This window comes from Podarcis erhardii, assembly GCF_964252035.2.
Source record: "Podarcis erhardii genome assembly, chromosome: Z".
NCBI lineage: Eukaryota > Metazoa > Chordata > Lepidosauria > Squamata > Lacertidae > Podarcis > Podarcis erhardii.
The window spans coordinates 29,949,183-29,962,890 of record NC_138504.1 but is presented as its reverse complement, the minus strand read 5'-3'; the positions used below and the strand labels follow the sequence as shown (position 1 = coordinate 29,962,890).

The following is a 13,708-nucleotide window of genomic DNA, read 5'->3' as shown; positions in this document are numbered from 1 at the left end:
CAGATTCTGTTCAACTTCCAAGGTATGACTGTATACTCAACCTTCCTCCATACGAGCATCTCAACTTTCCAGAGTGACTGTGCTGAGAGGGCCCTGCTAATGTGAAATCTCCTGGGATCTCAAGACAGCCCTGTGAGATCTCGTGAGTGCATCCCAGAACCAACGTGACAAGGAGGGCCTTGTCCCCCCAAACAAGGCTGAGAGCTGAAAGGATATTTTTGCTCCAGGAAAACCTAGTGCAAAAAGAGCTTTGAAGCTCTCCACCTTTATCTTGCAGAATTTCAACCCGTCAGTCTTCAGCTGCGTATGATTGAAGTTACATTAGTTCAGTGCCCATAAGATGTACACAAAGCATAGCTAAAAGTGAACAGAATCCAAAATGAACCAGTAATTAATTTTGCATAGGGTACTTTGAAATAATACTGTGCTCACAAAATATCAGCAAATGTTAACGTTACTGTCCCCCAAAGCAACTCCTTAGCATTAATAATAATAATAATAATAATAATAATAAGTATCTGACTTCAGACTAAGAAGACAAAGCTTGCAAAATATGTAGGACAGGGTTCAACTGTTCAAGACTGCAATGAACTGCTAAGCTATAATGTATTTATATTTGGTTCAGGTCAAGCTGATCTTCTCTCGCCGATCTTGCCTAATAAACAGCTGGCTAGTGGTTGTTGTTCCTTCGGCCAATGGACAGGGCAAGACTGTCCTTTCGCCTCCTTTCTGCAGTCCCAGGCCATCTGTCACGGCTATGAATTCAGCAGGGTTGAGTTTGCATATAACACTTAATGTGGTTCCTGACAAATTTAAGGGGAAACACGGACCCTTTTCTCTTTTCTGAAACCACACCCACATCTTCCTCGTTTACTGTTTGGAGGAGATATTGAGCCAGTTGTGATGTGGTAGCTGGAGTGTCGGACTAGGACCTTGGAGACCAGAGTTCAAATCACCAGTTAGCCACGAAGCTTACTGGGTGATCTTGGGCCAGTCACTACTTGTCAGCTGGACCTACCTTGCAGGGTTGCTCTGAGGATAAAATGGGGAGGAGAAAGACTATGCATGTCACCTTGAACTCCTTGCAGGAAAGGTGAGTTATAAATGAGATAATTAGATCAATAATGAATACCATAAACTGTGTCTCGTTCTCCCTCCCTTTTTTGGAGTCGGAGGAGTAGCGTCCACAGACCAGACCAGGCACTATATGGTTTTGTGGAATCCATTAAGTTTTTCTGACTAGAACCCTGTGGTCCACTAACTGGAACCAGGTCCCATATAGTGGCTTATGCCTGATGTGCTTTTATGTGATGCGTGTGCTTTGTGTGTGTGCAGGTGCAGAACATAGATTTAAGGACCAGGGTTCCTCTAGGCATTTGCTTAGCCCACGAATCATGACTAGGTCACAGAATCCACTACTCCTGCTTAGTCTTTAGATGGTTTGGGCAGGATTTTTGTCAATTGGTCAGTCATTAATGGTTGAGGGTGTTGGGTTTGTTTAGCCTGGAGGAGAAAAGACTGATGTTCTAAGACATGATAGCCATATTCAATTATCTGAACGGCCGTCACATAGGAGATGGAGCCAGCTTGTTTTCTACTGCTACAGGGGGTAGGACACAAACCAGTGGCTTCAAGTTACAAGAAAGGAGATTCCAGCTAAACATCAGGAAGAACTTTCTGACAGTCAGAGCTATTTGATAGTGGGGTGGACTTACCTTGGAAAGTAGTAGGCTCCTCTTCTTTGAAGGCTTTCAAGCAGAGGTTGGATGGCCATCTTGTTAGAGATTCTTTAGCTAGATTCTTGCATTGCAGAGGGTACGACTGGATGACCTTGTGGTCTCTTCTGTCTTTGCATGATTCTGTGATTTATTATCCCGTCACAGACCCAGAGCATACAAAGAATAGAAATGTTGAAGATTAATTAAAACATTTCCTTGTTTAAAATTCAGTATGATGCAAAAGATAAGATATGCACATATTTAAAATATTATATGATATGGAAAATAAAAACATGAGATACAATTTGCAATTAACGTGAAAGTTTCATCTTCGGAGACCTTTCAGCTGAGAAGCAAAACTTGGTCATTAACGTTGTTATTCTTTTTATCCGCCAAGAAATATTCCATTCCTGGGTCTTGCCAGAGTGTTTCTTCATAAGGGACAAAAGCTTTTTGTTGCTTGGAGATCTGCTGGTAGATCCCAGTCTACCTTCTGTCCTGTCCTGCCATATATAGTGGCCATTTGCATGTGTTCTATTCGCATCTTGGGGTATTAGGGATAATCCTTGTTAAAGGTACCTCCGTTGTTAATCCTCTTCTTGTTCTTAAGGGAAATTCAAATATCTCTTTTTGTAATGTTTATTTCCCAATAAACCGAGTCCCTTCCTCCAACTCCTTAGAATCTGCATCTCGGAGTGGCAGATGTCTGTCATATCTCTCTGGCATGCATAGGTGTATGTAAATGGACATGCATGATCTCAGAATGTCAGATTGCTATTTGCTGTGGACTAGCATACCCAGCCCCCCGCCCCCACCTGGACAACTGTCTGTCCAGATAAGTAAATTTATTAGACAGACAGGCAGTCTTTGAGTAGCATCTCTTCTAGACGTAGTATCTCTGTTATGAGATTCAAACCCTCTTGCATGTGATTTTTTAAAGATTTTTTCAAAGAACAAACTTAACAGCACACATTGCTTCAAATGCCACGGTAGGACAGACTGTTCTAAGATAAAATGGAAACCCTCTTAGAATCATAGAGTTGGAAGGGATCCTGAGGGTCATCTAGTCCAACCCCCTGCAATGCAGGAATATGCAGCTGTCCCATGCAGGGATCAAACCTGCAACATTGCTATTATTAGCACCACAATCTTGTCAGCTCTAACCAACTGAGCTATCCTGTCTTGCAAGGTCTCTGTTTCCGATGCTGTTTAAAATCTCCAAGGGCTCGCAACGCCTCAGACGTGAATTCTGGTGCTCCATGAGGCACCGGAAGTTGTGTCGGGGGTCCAGCAATGTGGGTTCTGAGCAAGCACAACAAAATTTTTGTGGGTGCTCAGGCCCCTGGGGCCCCCTATAGTTGGCACCCCTGACCTGATACAGCAGGGCTGTTCTTGTGTTAAGCAGACAATGTGTTAGCAGGTGATTTCTGGTGTTGGTGACAGAGAGCATCTAACATGTGGGCTGGTGTGCGCTGCTCTTGCTAACCAGTTTGTTACCAGGTAAAATTCAAGGTGGTGAGGCTCTGCTTTTAACCTGAGCATTGATTGCTGAAGGTGTGTCTTCTTCCATATGAGACCTTCCCATTCTTTAAGAACTTGCTTAGATTATTTTCTTTGTGTGCTGGTGGTCATTGTGGAAAGGGCTTCCTTGATGGCGGCCTACAGATTACAGAACCAGTGGCCTATTCATTCATTCATTCATAGCATTTGTACCCTGTTCTTTAGCTGAAAGGGCTTCCAGAACTGCTAACGAAAATGAGTAGTAAGGCAGTATTTGTCCTTAGGATTACATTCTTAAAGTTAAGGTTCTTGTAATGGACAGCTGGTATGGAGAGTTCAGGAAGCCTGATGGAATGATTGCTGCTGGGTAGCAATTGAGGGAGCACATATGTCTTTTTCGGTACCCTAACGGAACAGCATCCGGCAGATTCAGGGCTGTGTCTCTTCAAAGGAAACTGTAAACAAGCTTTTAATGTTTGCCACATCTTTTGGGAGAGGGAATGCTCACTGTTCCTTTACATAGTTGCATTGATGTTTTCACTGCATTAAAAAAAAAAATTATTATTCTCCATCTGGAGAACAGCAGGCAAAATATTTTTCACAAATAAATATAAATGCAGAATGCAGCAGGTAAGAAATTTTTGGGAGGTTCAGACAGTAAACCTTAACATGAAACAAAGGTTTTGGCAGTGGGGCACTTTGATCACTCTTCTTTTTCCCTTTGGCATGCTAGAAGGGATTTTCTTAAGCCAGCCTCAAAATTTTTTACTTGCTTCTGAAATGGTTATGCTTTTGTATTTGATGGAAGATTGATATACAGTAGCTGGGCCAAACAAGCATCTAGTTCTCACTGAGGTTGTCAGTCAGTACCAACTGACCCTACCAATTCAGACTGCACATGGGGGCCCATGTGACTGACAGTTCCTGCATGTCAGGAAAAAAGGACAAAGTCTTACACATTAAAAATGAGTTCTCTGGGTTGAAGACTTTTTACCTGACCTGCTAACTCTTCATACGTAGGAACCATTTTTGGTTGGGTACCATTCCATGGTCAAAACCATCACCTGCAATCTGAAGCGGTACAGTGCAGGTTCTAGGTCAGACTACAATGCCCACCAGCCCCTGCAGGTCAGACTACAACTCCCAGCAACCCCTGTGGGCTGGACTACAACTCCCATCACCCCCTGCATCATATGGCCAGGCTGTAGAGGCCTTGGCCACACACCCATCTCTGTTCATATGACTTTGTCTCTTTGCCAGATCAGCCCAAGTGAGCCACTGGTGTTTGTTGGTCTTTGCAGGCAGAACCCGGAGCACCAGCTGCAGCAGAGGCCTCCTCACCACCACAGCCCAACGTCTTCACTCACCTCCTTGGGCTCCATGACGCTCCTGCAGTCGTTGCCTCCCTCCAGGGTGTCTCCTTCCCAGCCTCCAAACACCCCTGTCCAAGGAGACCCTTTCTCCCAGCAACGGACCCAGCAGCTCTTTCTGCCCAGCCATGTCCACCAGGGAGAGCTTTACCGGCTGTGCCAGCCTGTGGTTGGGCAGCCGCAGCAGCATTTCCAGCAGCAGCAGCAGATGCAGATGCAGATGCAAATGCAGCAGCAACATCATCAGCATCAGCAAGGGGACTCCTACTCGGCCCTCAGCAGGCCCCAGCCAACCCCTTCCCCATACCAGCAGATGCCTGTCGACCCTTTCGCCATTGTCTCCAGGGCCCAGCAGATGGTGGAGATCCTCTCTGATGAGAACAGAGCTTTGCGCCAGGAGCTGGAAGGGTGCTATGAGAAAGTAGCCAGGCTCCAAAAGGTAAGAACTGGTGGAACCTCCCCATCCCACCCCCATTTAGTATTTCATTATTAGCAGTGTAAGAAGCGCCCTTCAGACCGCTGCCCTTCCAAGTCCAGCATCCTGTTCTCACAGCGGCCAACCAGATGCCTGTATGGAATCTGCAGGCCGGGCCTGAGCACAAGAGCCCTCTCCTGTCCTGCAGTTTCCATCAACAGCATTGTTGCCTCTGACGCGGAGGCCAAGTGCAGCCTCCATCATGGCTAGTAGCCGTTGATAGCTTTATCCTCCATTAATTTGCCCACTCCTCTTTCTAAGCCATCCAAGTTGTTGGCCCTCACTGCCTCCTGTGGGAGGGAGTTCCACAGTTTAACTGTGTGCTGAGTAAAGAAGTACTTTCTTTTATCTTTCCAACATTCTTCCAACATTCAGCTTCATCAGATATCAGCAAGTTCTAGTTTTATGAGACAGGGAGGAAAACAATTCTCTATCCACTTTCTCCAGGCCATGCATAATTTTATGAACTCCTATTGTTTGGCCTCTTATCCGCCTTTGCTCTGAACTGAGAAGTCCCAAACGTTGCCACCTTTCCTCATAGGGGAGTGATGGCATTCCCTTCATTACTTTGATTGCCCTTTTCTGAAGCCGGAGAACACCACAGTTGTTGTGTGCAAGCATCTACTGGGAGCACCTTTTTATGTCTTGGTTTAGCCTGCATGTATACTGTTGGACCACATTTGCTTTTGCGTACATCTGCTGCTGTCTTGCTTATCGCTTCACAAGACCCTTGCACAGTGGCTGAGACCTGCTTTGTACAGAGAGAGTCCTGGCTTCAGTCCCCAGCAGCATCTCTAGAGAGGGCTGGGCAAGTCTGGCCTGAATCCTTGGAGAACATCTTCCGGTCAACGTGCATAACACTTGAGCCATGTTGACCAAGAAGGCAGCTTCCTGTGCACATGTCCTAGAAACTGTGGCTTTTGTGAGGGTGTTGAAACATCTCTCGTTGACCCACAAAACTTTGCGTTTTTTGGAAAGGTGGAGGAGACTCATTTCATAGAATCATAGAACTGTAGAGTTGGAAGGGTCCCTGGGGTCATCTAGTCCAAGCCCTTGCAATGCAGAATCTCAGCTAAAGCCTCCATGACAGATGCCCATCCAACCTCTGCTTAAAAATCTCCAAGGAAGGAGAGTCCGCTACATTCTGAGGGAGTCTGTTTCACTATTGAGCAGCTCCTACCACTAGAAAGTTCTTCCTGATGTTTAGTCAGAATCTTGAAGCCATTGGTTCAGGTCCTACGCTCTGGAGCAGGAGAAAACAAGCTTGCTCCATCTTCCATGGGACACCCTTTTAGATGGCTTGTGGGCATCCAGTGAAGCTGAATGTTGGCAGATTCAGGGCAGACAAAAGAAAAGACTTCTACACAGCATAGAGTTAAACTATGGAACTTGCTCCCACAGGAGACAGTGATAGACACCAACTTGGATGGCTTTAACAGAGATTTAGACAAATGGATGGCTTTAACTTGGATGGCTTTAACAGAGATTTAGACAAATGGATGGAGGAGAGGGCAATTGATGGCTACTAGCCAGGGTGCCCTCCACAGTTGGAGGCAGTAATGCTTCTGAATACCAGTTGCTGGAAACCACAGAAGGGGAGAGGGCTCTTGCTTGTGGGCTTCCTTTTGAGGCATCTGGTTGACCACTGTGAGAACAGGATGCTGAACTAGATGGGCCACTGGTCTGATCCATTGGTCAACCTAACCCAGTATTGTCCACACTGACTGACAGCAACTCTCCAGGATTTCAGACACGGTGTCTCTACCTGTCCTACCTGGAGATGCTGGGGCTTGAACCTGGGACCTTTTGCATGCAAAGCAGATGCTCTGATCATTGAGCTATGGCCCTCCTCCTCCCATCCAATTTTCTCAGGACCAGACCTGCTTGCTTCACTACCAGAACAGTATCGTGTGCCTTTGGTTCACTGAGTGAAAGGTGTTCTGTTTGCAACATGGTTGTGATCTGCGTTCTTTTGCATGAGGTCTAGTCATTCATTCCCCCACTACCACCACAAAGCCTATATATGTTCATGCTAAATACTGTTATATAGTGGATAGGTAGGTAGGTACATGATGATAGATAGATGATATAGATAGATAGATAGATAGATAGATAGATAGATAGATAGATGATAGATAGAGAGATAGATGATGGATAGAAAATGCATGCATAGTTTTGTTTTCTTGTTTGCTCCAGCTGGAAACAGAAATTCAGCAAGTTTCAGAAGCCTACAATAACCTGGAAAAGTCTTCCACAAAGCGGGAGACTCTGGAGAAGACCATGAGGAACAAGCTGGAAGGAGAGATACGAAGGCTGCATGACTTCAATAGAGACCTCAGAGGTAAATTTCTGTTTGTACACGAGTTTAAAGCAGGCTTCCCTGGGCTTGGAGTTGCTGGGCTCCAGCTCCCATCAACCCCTGCCAGCAAAGCCAGTGGTCAAGGATGATAGAAGTTGCAGTCCAGGAACACATTATGCCAATGTCATTTTCTTCCAGGTACAGGTGTTCCAGTTAGAGCCATGGCTACTGTGCAGGCTAATAAAAATCACCTTTGGCCACTAAGGCTACCAGCATTTCTCTAAACAGATGGTTCCAGGAGTGCAGACACAGGCATTAAAAAGACATTTAAAATACTCTACGTGTTAGCACTGATAACTGATGACTGACTAATGTATGTCATTAAGATTAGTACTATGATAGAAAGATTTTTGATTCTAATACTACACTATTTATTTCCCTTGTAAATAATTTTTATTGGCTTACAAGTCTTAGCACGCCTCCCCTTACAACAGCTCTGTGTAGTAACTTGGACTGGGAAAACATTGGTATCCTGCTTGCCTGCGAAACTTGCTGTATGGCAACTCTGAGGTCTCTGAGAACTCACCCATTCATTCATTTTATATCCCACCTTCTTTCCCCCACAAGGAGCTCAAGGTGCTATACATAGTTCTTCCCTGGCTCATTTAATCCACATGACAACCCTGTGAGGTTGGTTAGATTGAGAGGCAATGACTAGCCCAAAGTCATCCAGTGAGCTTCATGGTTGAGCGGGGATTTGAACGCTGGTCTCCTAGGTCCTAGTCCGACACTCTAACCCCTACTCCACACAGGCACTCTGTTCTGCTGAGAGCGTGTGACGAACTCCAGGTTGCCTGATAGGCTTCACAGCTCAAGGGAGATTTCTACCCAAGTGCATCATTCTCTGTCTTCTGACTCTGTTGTAGCGACACAGATGTTGAATTGTGCCATTGTGGCAGTTTGCCATACCTAAAAGCTCTCTAGCCTATTTTGAGAAATTCTATGCTTAAAACTTTTATTTATTTATAGCTTTTTCTAACTACACCCTTCAGCCAGGAAAGAAGTCTTGGAGGGTGTTTTCAGATCAGTTTTTGAAAGAAAGAAAGAAAGAAAGAAAGAAAGAAAGAAAGAAAGAAAGACTGTCACTGTCCTCAGGCACACCATCTAAAAGACATAGCAGAAAAGGCAAATGAGTGGGGAAGGAGGAGAAAATAAGCAAACTCAGATACCAGAAGATATCTTCTAATGAGCAGCTGAGATATAAACAGTTCAAGGGGGAGGAAGGGCTAATAACAGCTGGTTTCTCAGGTGCTCCAGTAAAGTGACCCTGCACCTCTCCTTCTCTCCCACTGCCCCCTCACCACCCCTGATTGCCTAACAGAGTCTTCTTGAAATGCTGTTGCACTTATTTCTTCAGCCATGAGAACTAGCCTCCATTGTGGCCAGTAGCCATTGATAGCTTTACCATCCGTTAATTTATCCAGTAATCTTTTATTGCTATCCACTTCACTGCAATTTGGTATCAGCTCCAGCCGGAGCACCAGATTGATTGAGGAAGCTTGGTGTTAGAAAAACGTACAGTATGCTAACTGCAATTAGCTGTGCGGATTCTGTAAAATGTATTTATCTTCTCTTCTGCAGAGCGTATGGAAACAGCCAACAAGCAGCTTGCGGAGAAGGAAGGCTCTGAGGATAACAAGAAAACCATCTGCCAGCTCTTTGCACAAAGTGAGTCTGAATTTCTCCTTTAATATGGTTGAGGCCTGTTGCAAAGTTGGGCTTGAGGTGACAGCTGTTCAGAAATCACTAAGGCAAGCAGTGGGTGGGCTTGGGAATGGCTCAGCATAGCATAAGATGGTGAGATGCTGGCGGTGTCTTAAAAAAAAATTAGGCGCAATCAGTGCTGCTCATAGTGATGAGCAGTTTCACTTTCCCACCCTTTACTCACTACAGTTCTTGACTTCCACACGTTCACACTTCCCCTGAACATTTATTTGTCTACCCCTTGGTTCTCCCCCACATTACCACTACCTTTCCTAAATTGCACTGGATGTAGTTCTATAGTGCAGAACAAAGTGAGAGATTATAGAATTCTCCCAGCTCTTCCTGGAGATGCCAGCAGGGATTTCTTTTCTGGCTCATTGAACTGATGCAAAGGGAGCAATTTACTAAGCCTTCCCTACATGAGCGAACCCATTTTTTTTTTTGCTGCAAAGAAGCATTAAAATTGAGCTACAAACCACAGACAAGCACACACAACCTGCTTTCTCCCAAGGTAGAACACTGGCCCATCTAGCTCAGTATTGTCAACACTGGCTGATAGTGGCCCTCCAGGCTTCCAGGCGTGGAGCATGCCCAGACCTTGCAGGAGATGCTGGGGACTGAACCACGCTCAGAGCAGATGCTGTACCACTGAGCTATAGTGTTAACTCCACTTGTCTTCCTCTAGGCACTTCTGAAGTGCAGGGTCCTTGAGACTGAATATAAATCCACCGTGTAGCCACTTGGGTGAAACTAGGCCAATCCAGACAAGAGAGCAGGATGGATGGTGGTGCTGGTGTTTCCTCTGAGGAAGAACTATACTATGCCGCTTCTTTGCTAGTGTGTGTAGAGTTAGCCTTGGGTTACAAACCCTGCCTGGAGGAGCAGATGGATTATAGTAAAAACCAATGTTACAGGTTCTTACGACATTTCCGCTGGGCTGAAATGTCTCAGGACTTAAGCAAGGTAAATGCTGATTTACTGTCCTCAGAGCTCCACCCAGTAGACAGCACTTAACTGTGTTGCCATTGCATTAAAATTAAAATTGCAATTTTAAAAAATGTTATTTCATGATAGGATTACTAGAATGTGGTCTATATGGGGCTTGATCCAAAAGCTGCAGTTAGTGCAGAATGCTGTGGCACAATTGGTGATGGGAGTGAGACCCTGTCAGCATATAACATTTATAAACAGAGCCCAACCACTAAAATCTCAATGTGAATACAGTGTAAAATTCTGTGTGTGATTATCTTCTGCTTCCATTCTCTCCGCACCTGCAAGACTGGCACTGCTTAGCCTGTCTGCTGGCTGGATAAAATCTGGTTCTGTTAACAAAATGACTTGGTGTGATTCCTTAGGCATGGGATGATGCCGCAGCTTGGAATGTGCTTTCTCCTGTGTTGTCAGGGCTGGATGTATTTTATTCAAGAGGTGTGTATTCTGCAGCTGAGTCAGTGTTGGCATCCAACTGGTAGAAAGCTGAGAACCACAGCAGCTCCACAAAAAGCAGCACCCTTCATTTCTGCCGCGCCACCTCATGCCTTAGGCATGCCTGGATTATCCTGTTTGTTTTGTTTTGTTTTTTAACATAGTAACCCGTAAAATGGGTCTTGTTTGGACACCTCACTGCAGAGGTTCCAGATAGTTCATTCTTCGTAGAACACGTCTTGTTGGATTAAAGCAAGCCGCGAATCCATTCCATTTGGGATTCATCTCGTGTGTGTGTGTGTGTGTGTGTGTGTGTGTGTGTGCTTGCTTCAGCCAAATCAAATGTCCTTAGTTGAAGTCTAATTTACACAATTCCCTTGTGTGGGGGTAGACTCACTTCTCTCCCTCTAATCACCCAACCCAAATCACACTAGGCATATTGTGTGGAAGTCATCCAAATCCTTAATCACTAGCACAAAATGTTGTTTTTGCACACCAGAATTGACTTTCCTTCACACGAACAAGGAATTGCACAGTTAGGATCTGTGTTTGCATGGGTGTTGTCTGTCTCATTTGTAGCAAACTCCACTGTGGAGTTCATGTAGCTAAGGAATGGGGCGAAGGCTGGACTTGACCAAAGCAGTCAGATAATCTTCCTGGAATTAGGTGTGCGAAATCACTCCTGCTAGCCGTATATTATCCTTTTCTGTACACGGTGAGGCACTGAATTCGACATCTGCAAGAGCTATGATTTTTGAGGCTGTTAATATATAAAACACAGGTGGACAAACATCAGGCTTGCAGAATCGTAATTTGTTTTTTTACTAGAACTTGAGATCCACCAGTATCATGGCCTGTCACATGGTTGTAGTAGGGATAAAAGTGTCAGGGGGGAACCATGCCAACTGCCTTGCACTCCTTGGAGGAAAGGTAAAATGAAGAAGGGTGATACGCATTTTAAAAGAAACAGATTTTAAATGGATTTCCCAGAAGACGACTCAATCTTTCTCCTTGCCCTTCTGCCCATTTTCTTAAAAAGTTTTCCTTCCACTCCCCTTTTATTCGGACAGACAAAGAAACCCAGAGGGAGAAGGAGAAGCTAGAGGTCGAGCTGGCTGGAGTTCGCTCTGCTAATGAGGAACAGAGGAGGCACATTGAAATTCGCGACCAGGCTTTGAACAATGCTCAGGCCAAAGTGGTGAAACTGGAAGAAGAGGTAAGGCCCATTCCCCAGCTCAGAGGAGCTGCTGGAGGTTCTCGTCACATGTTCAGTCTGTTTCTTGTTTCACACTTTTGTGTTTGCATTCTGTCATCTACATTCACTTTTAACAGAAAAGCAAAGAAAGTCATATCAAGTTGCGCAGTAGCATAAATGATTCTTATTAATCCATACAAATTATCCAGATGCCCATCATATAATGTCCTGGGGGCAGCACAAAAGCTTTTTTCATCTATCTCAAGAGAGTCATGAAAGAATATAGTTAAAGCTGTATTTCTCGGTTTAGTCATATCTGCAAAGGTCCCTTGGAGAGTTTAGAAAGTGTGGAAATTGGTCTTAAAAACAAAACATTTTGAAAAGGAAAACCTCCACTGCTTTCATCTCAAATGAGTGAGATCCCAACCAGCATTTGTGCTTAAAGCTCTTGCGAAGGGCCAGGTTGGTGCTTTTCATTCCTCTTGCAAATTAATGTGGATGCTTTTCCATGAATGAGCATCAGTTAAACTTATAGGATCTGCACTGCTAAAAGGCAGTAAGAATGGAATGTCCTTAAGGATGCCAGCTTGACTGCCGGACCCCCTTTCTTCAAACACTCACTGAGCATTATTAAGGAAACTAAAATCCCTAAAAGACTTGCCCTTTTCTTTTTTACTGTAATTTTCCAAAACACCATTGTGTGAAGGGTGTTTGAGTTCTGAAAAGGAGAACTAGGCCTATGATTTTAGCACCGACTGGTTATCAAGCTGTTATAGGTGGTTTGGCCAGATCCTTTGTGTGCTTAGTCCACATTTCTGAGCCCGTAATTGTAAATAATTTCCAATCTAGCCTTACAAAAGAGGAAGGATTTTGCCAAGTGGTGTTCTTGGCACATGTAGATAATTGGGGTGTGTGTGTGTGTGTGTGTGTGTGTGTGTTGTGCACGCTGCTTCTTCACTTTTCTTGGTCCCTTGACTCTCCTCCGCTTGCTTAACCTTTTCCAGACTCCTTTTTAAGAAGATGATTGGGCATAGTGAAGGCTGTTTTTATGCAAGTCCAGTTGGGCCTCTGAGCTCGCTTTTGGAAATAAAGTAGGGTGGGGTGGCTTCATTCCTGATGCCCAGATAACAAAATTGGACGGTGGCATGCTTATTCTTCAGTGCGTCTGAGACAGCGGGATTTCAGTCTTTGCGCAGCTGGGTATGTGGGGAATAAAATGGGGAACTGTGCTCTCCTCCTTTCTCTGTTTTTTTCTTTCCATGCTTCCAAAAGTAGCAATGGGGGGCGGGGGGCTTGTAGATGGGGTGGGCTACATGAGCTCATTGTGCAGATGGGGGAACTGGGCTGGCCAGGGACTGGTGGCTGTTGTGGTCCAGGGTATCTTGGGGTCACCAGGGTGACCAAGGCTGTAAAAGAAAAGAAAGAAACCCTCATGCAATGGAATGCTGGTGCTATTGTGTTTTCAGTACAAATGTTGGAGGATGGTCGCAGCTGCTAGATTATCTGATTTCAGAGCAGCTGCATTAAAAACGTAAAAACCTGCTGGATCAGACCCGTGGCCCACCTAGTACAGCATCCTGTTCTCCTAAACAGTTGCCTGCGGGAAACCAGCACACAGGATTCAGGCACAAGACCACTCCCTACTCCTGCAGTTTCCAGCAACTCAGAAGCATTCCAGATACTCAGAAGCATTGCTGCCTCCAGCTGTAGAGGCAGAGCACAGCCATTGTTGCTGGTAGCCCTCTCCTCCTTCATGAATTTGCCCTAATCCCCTTTTAAAGCTGCCTTGGTTGTCTTCCCATCTCCTTTGAAGAGAGGGGCTGTTTTCTGTGTCTCCGCCCTGGAAGTCTTCTCTCACCCAGATTTTAATAGGAGCTGGAGAAGGATTCATCTCTGTTACGAGACAAACATTGCCAAGCGTCTTGGGACTCATTCCCAAACTGTGGCAGCTCTAGAGTTATG

At 45.0% G+C, this 13,708-nt stretch overlaps 1 protein-coding gene across 4 annotated transcripts in view; it reads left to right on the top strand.

The window, feature by feature from the left end:
• AMOT (angiomotin) overlaps positions 1-13,708 on the top strand; it is a 67,730-nt gene that overhangs the window by 41,687 nt on the left and 12,335 nt on the right. For 3 of the 4 annotated variants that reach the window (XM_081846979.1, XM_081846978.1, XM_081846977.1), the window contains 4 exons: positions 4,520-5,027; positions 7,260-7,404; positions 9,004-9,090; positions 11,622-11,767. In XM_081846979.1, the coding sequence (XP_081703105.1) occupies positions 4,520-5,027; positions 7,260-7,404; positions 9,004-9,090; positions 11,622-11,767 (886 nt within the window). Of the gene's footprint in view, positions 1-851; positions 1,094-4,519; positions 5,028-7,259; positions 7,405-9,003; positions 9,091-11,621; positions 11,768-13,708 lie in introns of those variants that run through there. The other variant, XM_081846980.1, reaches the window with a different exon arrangement.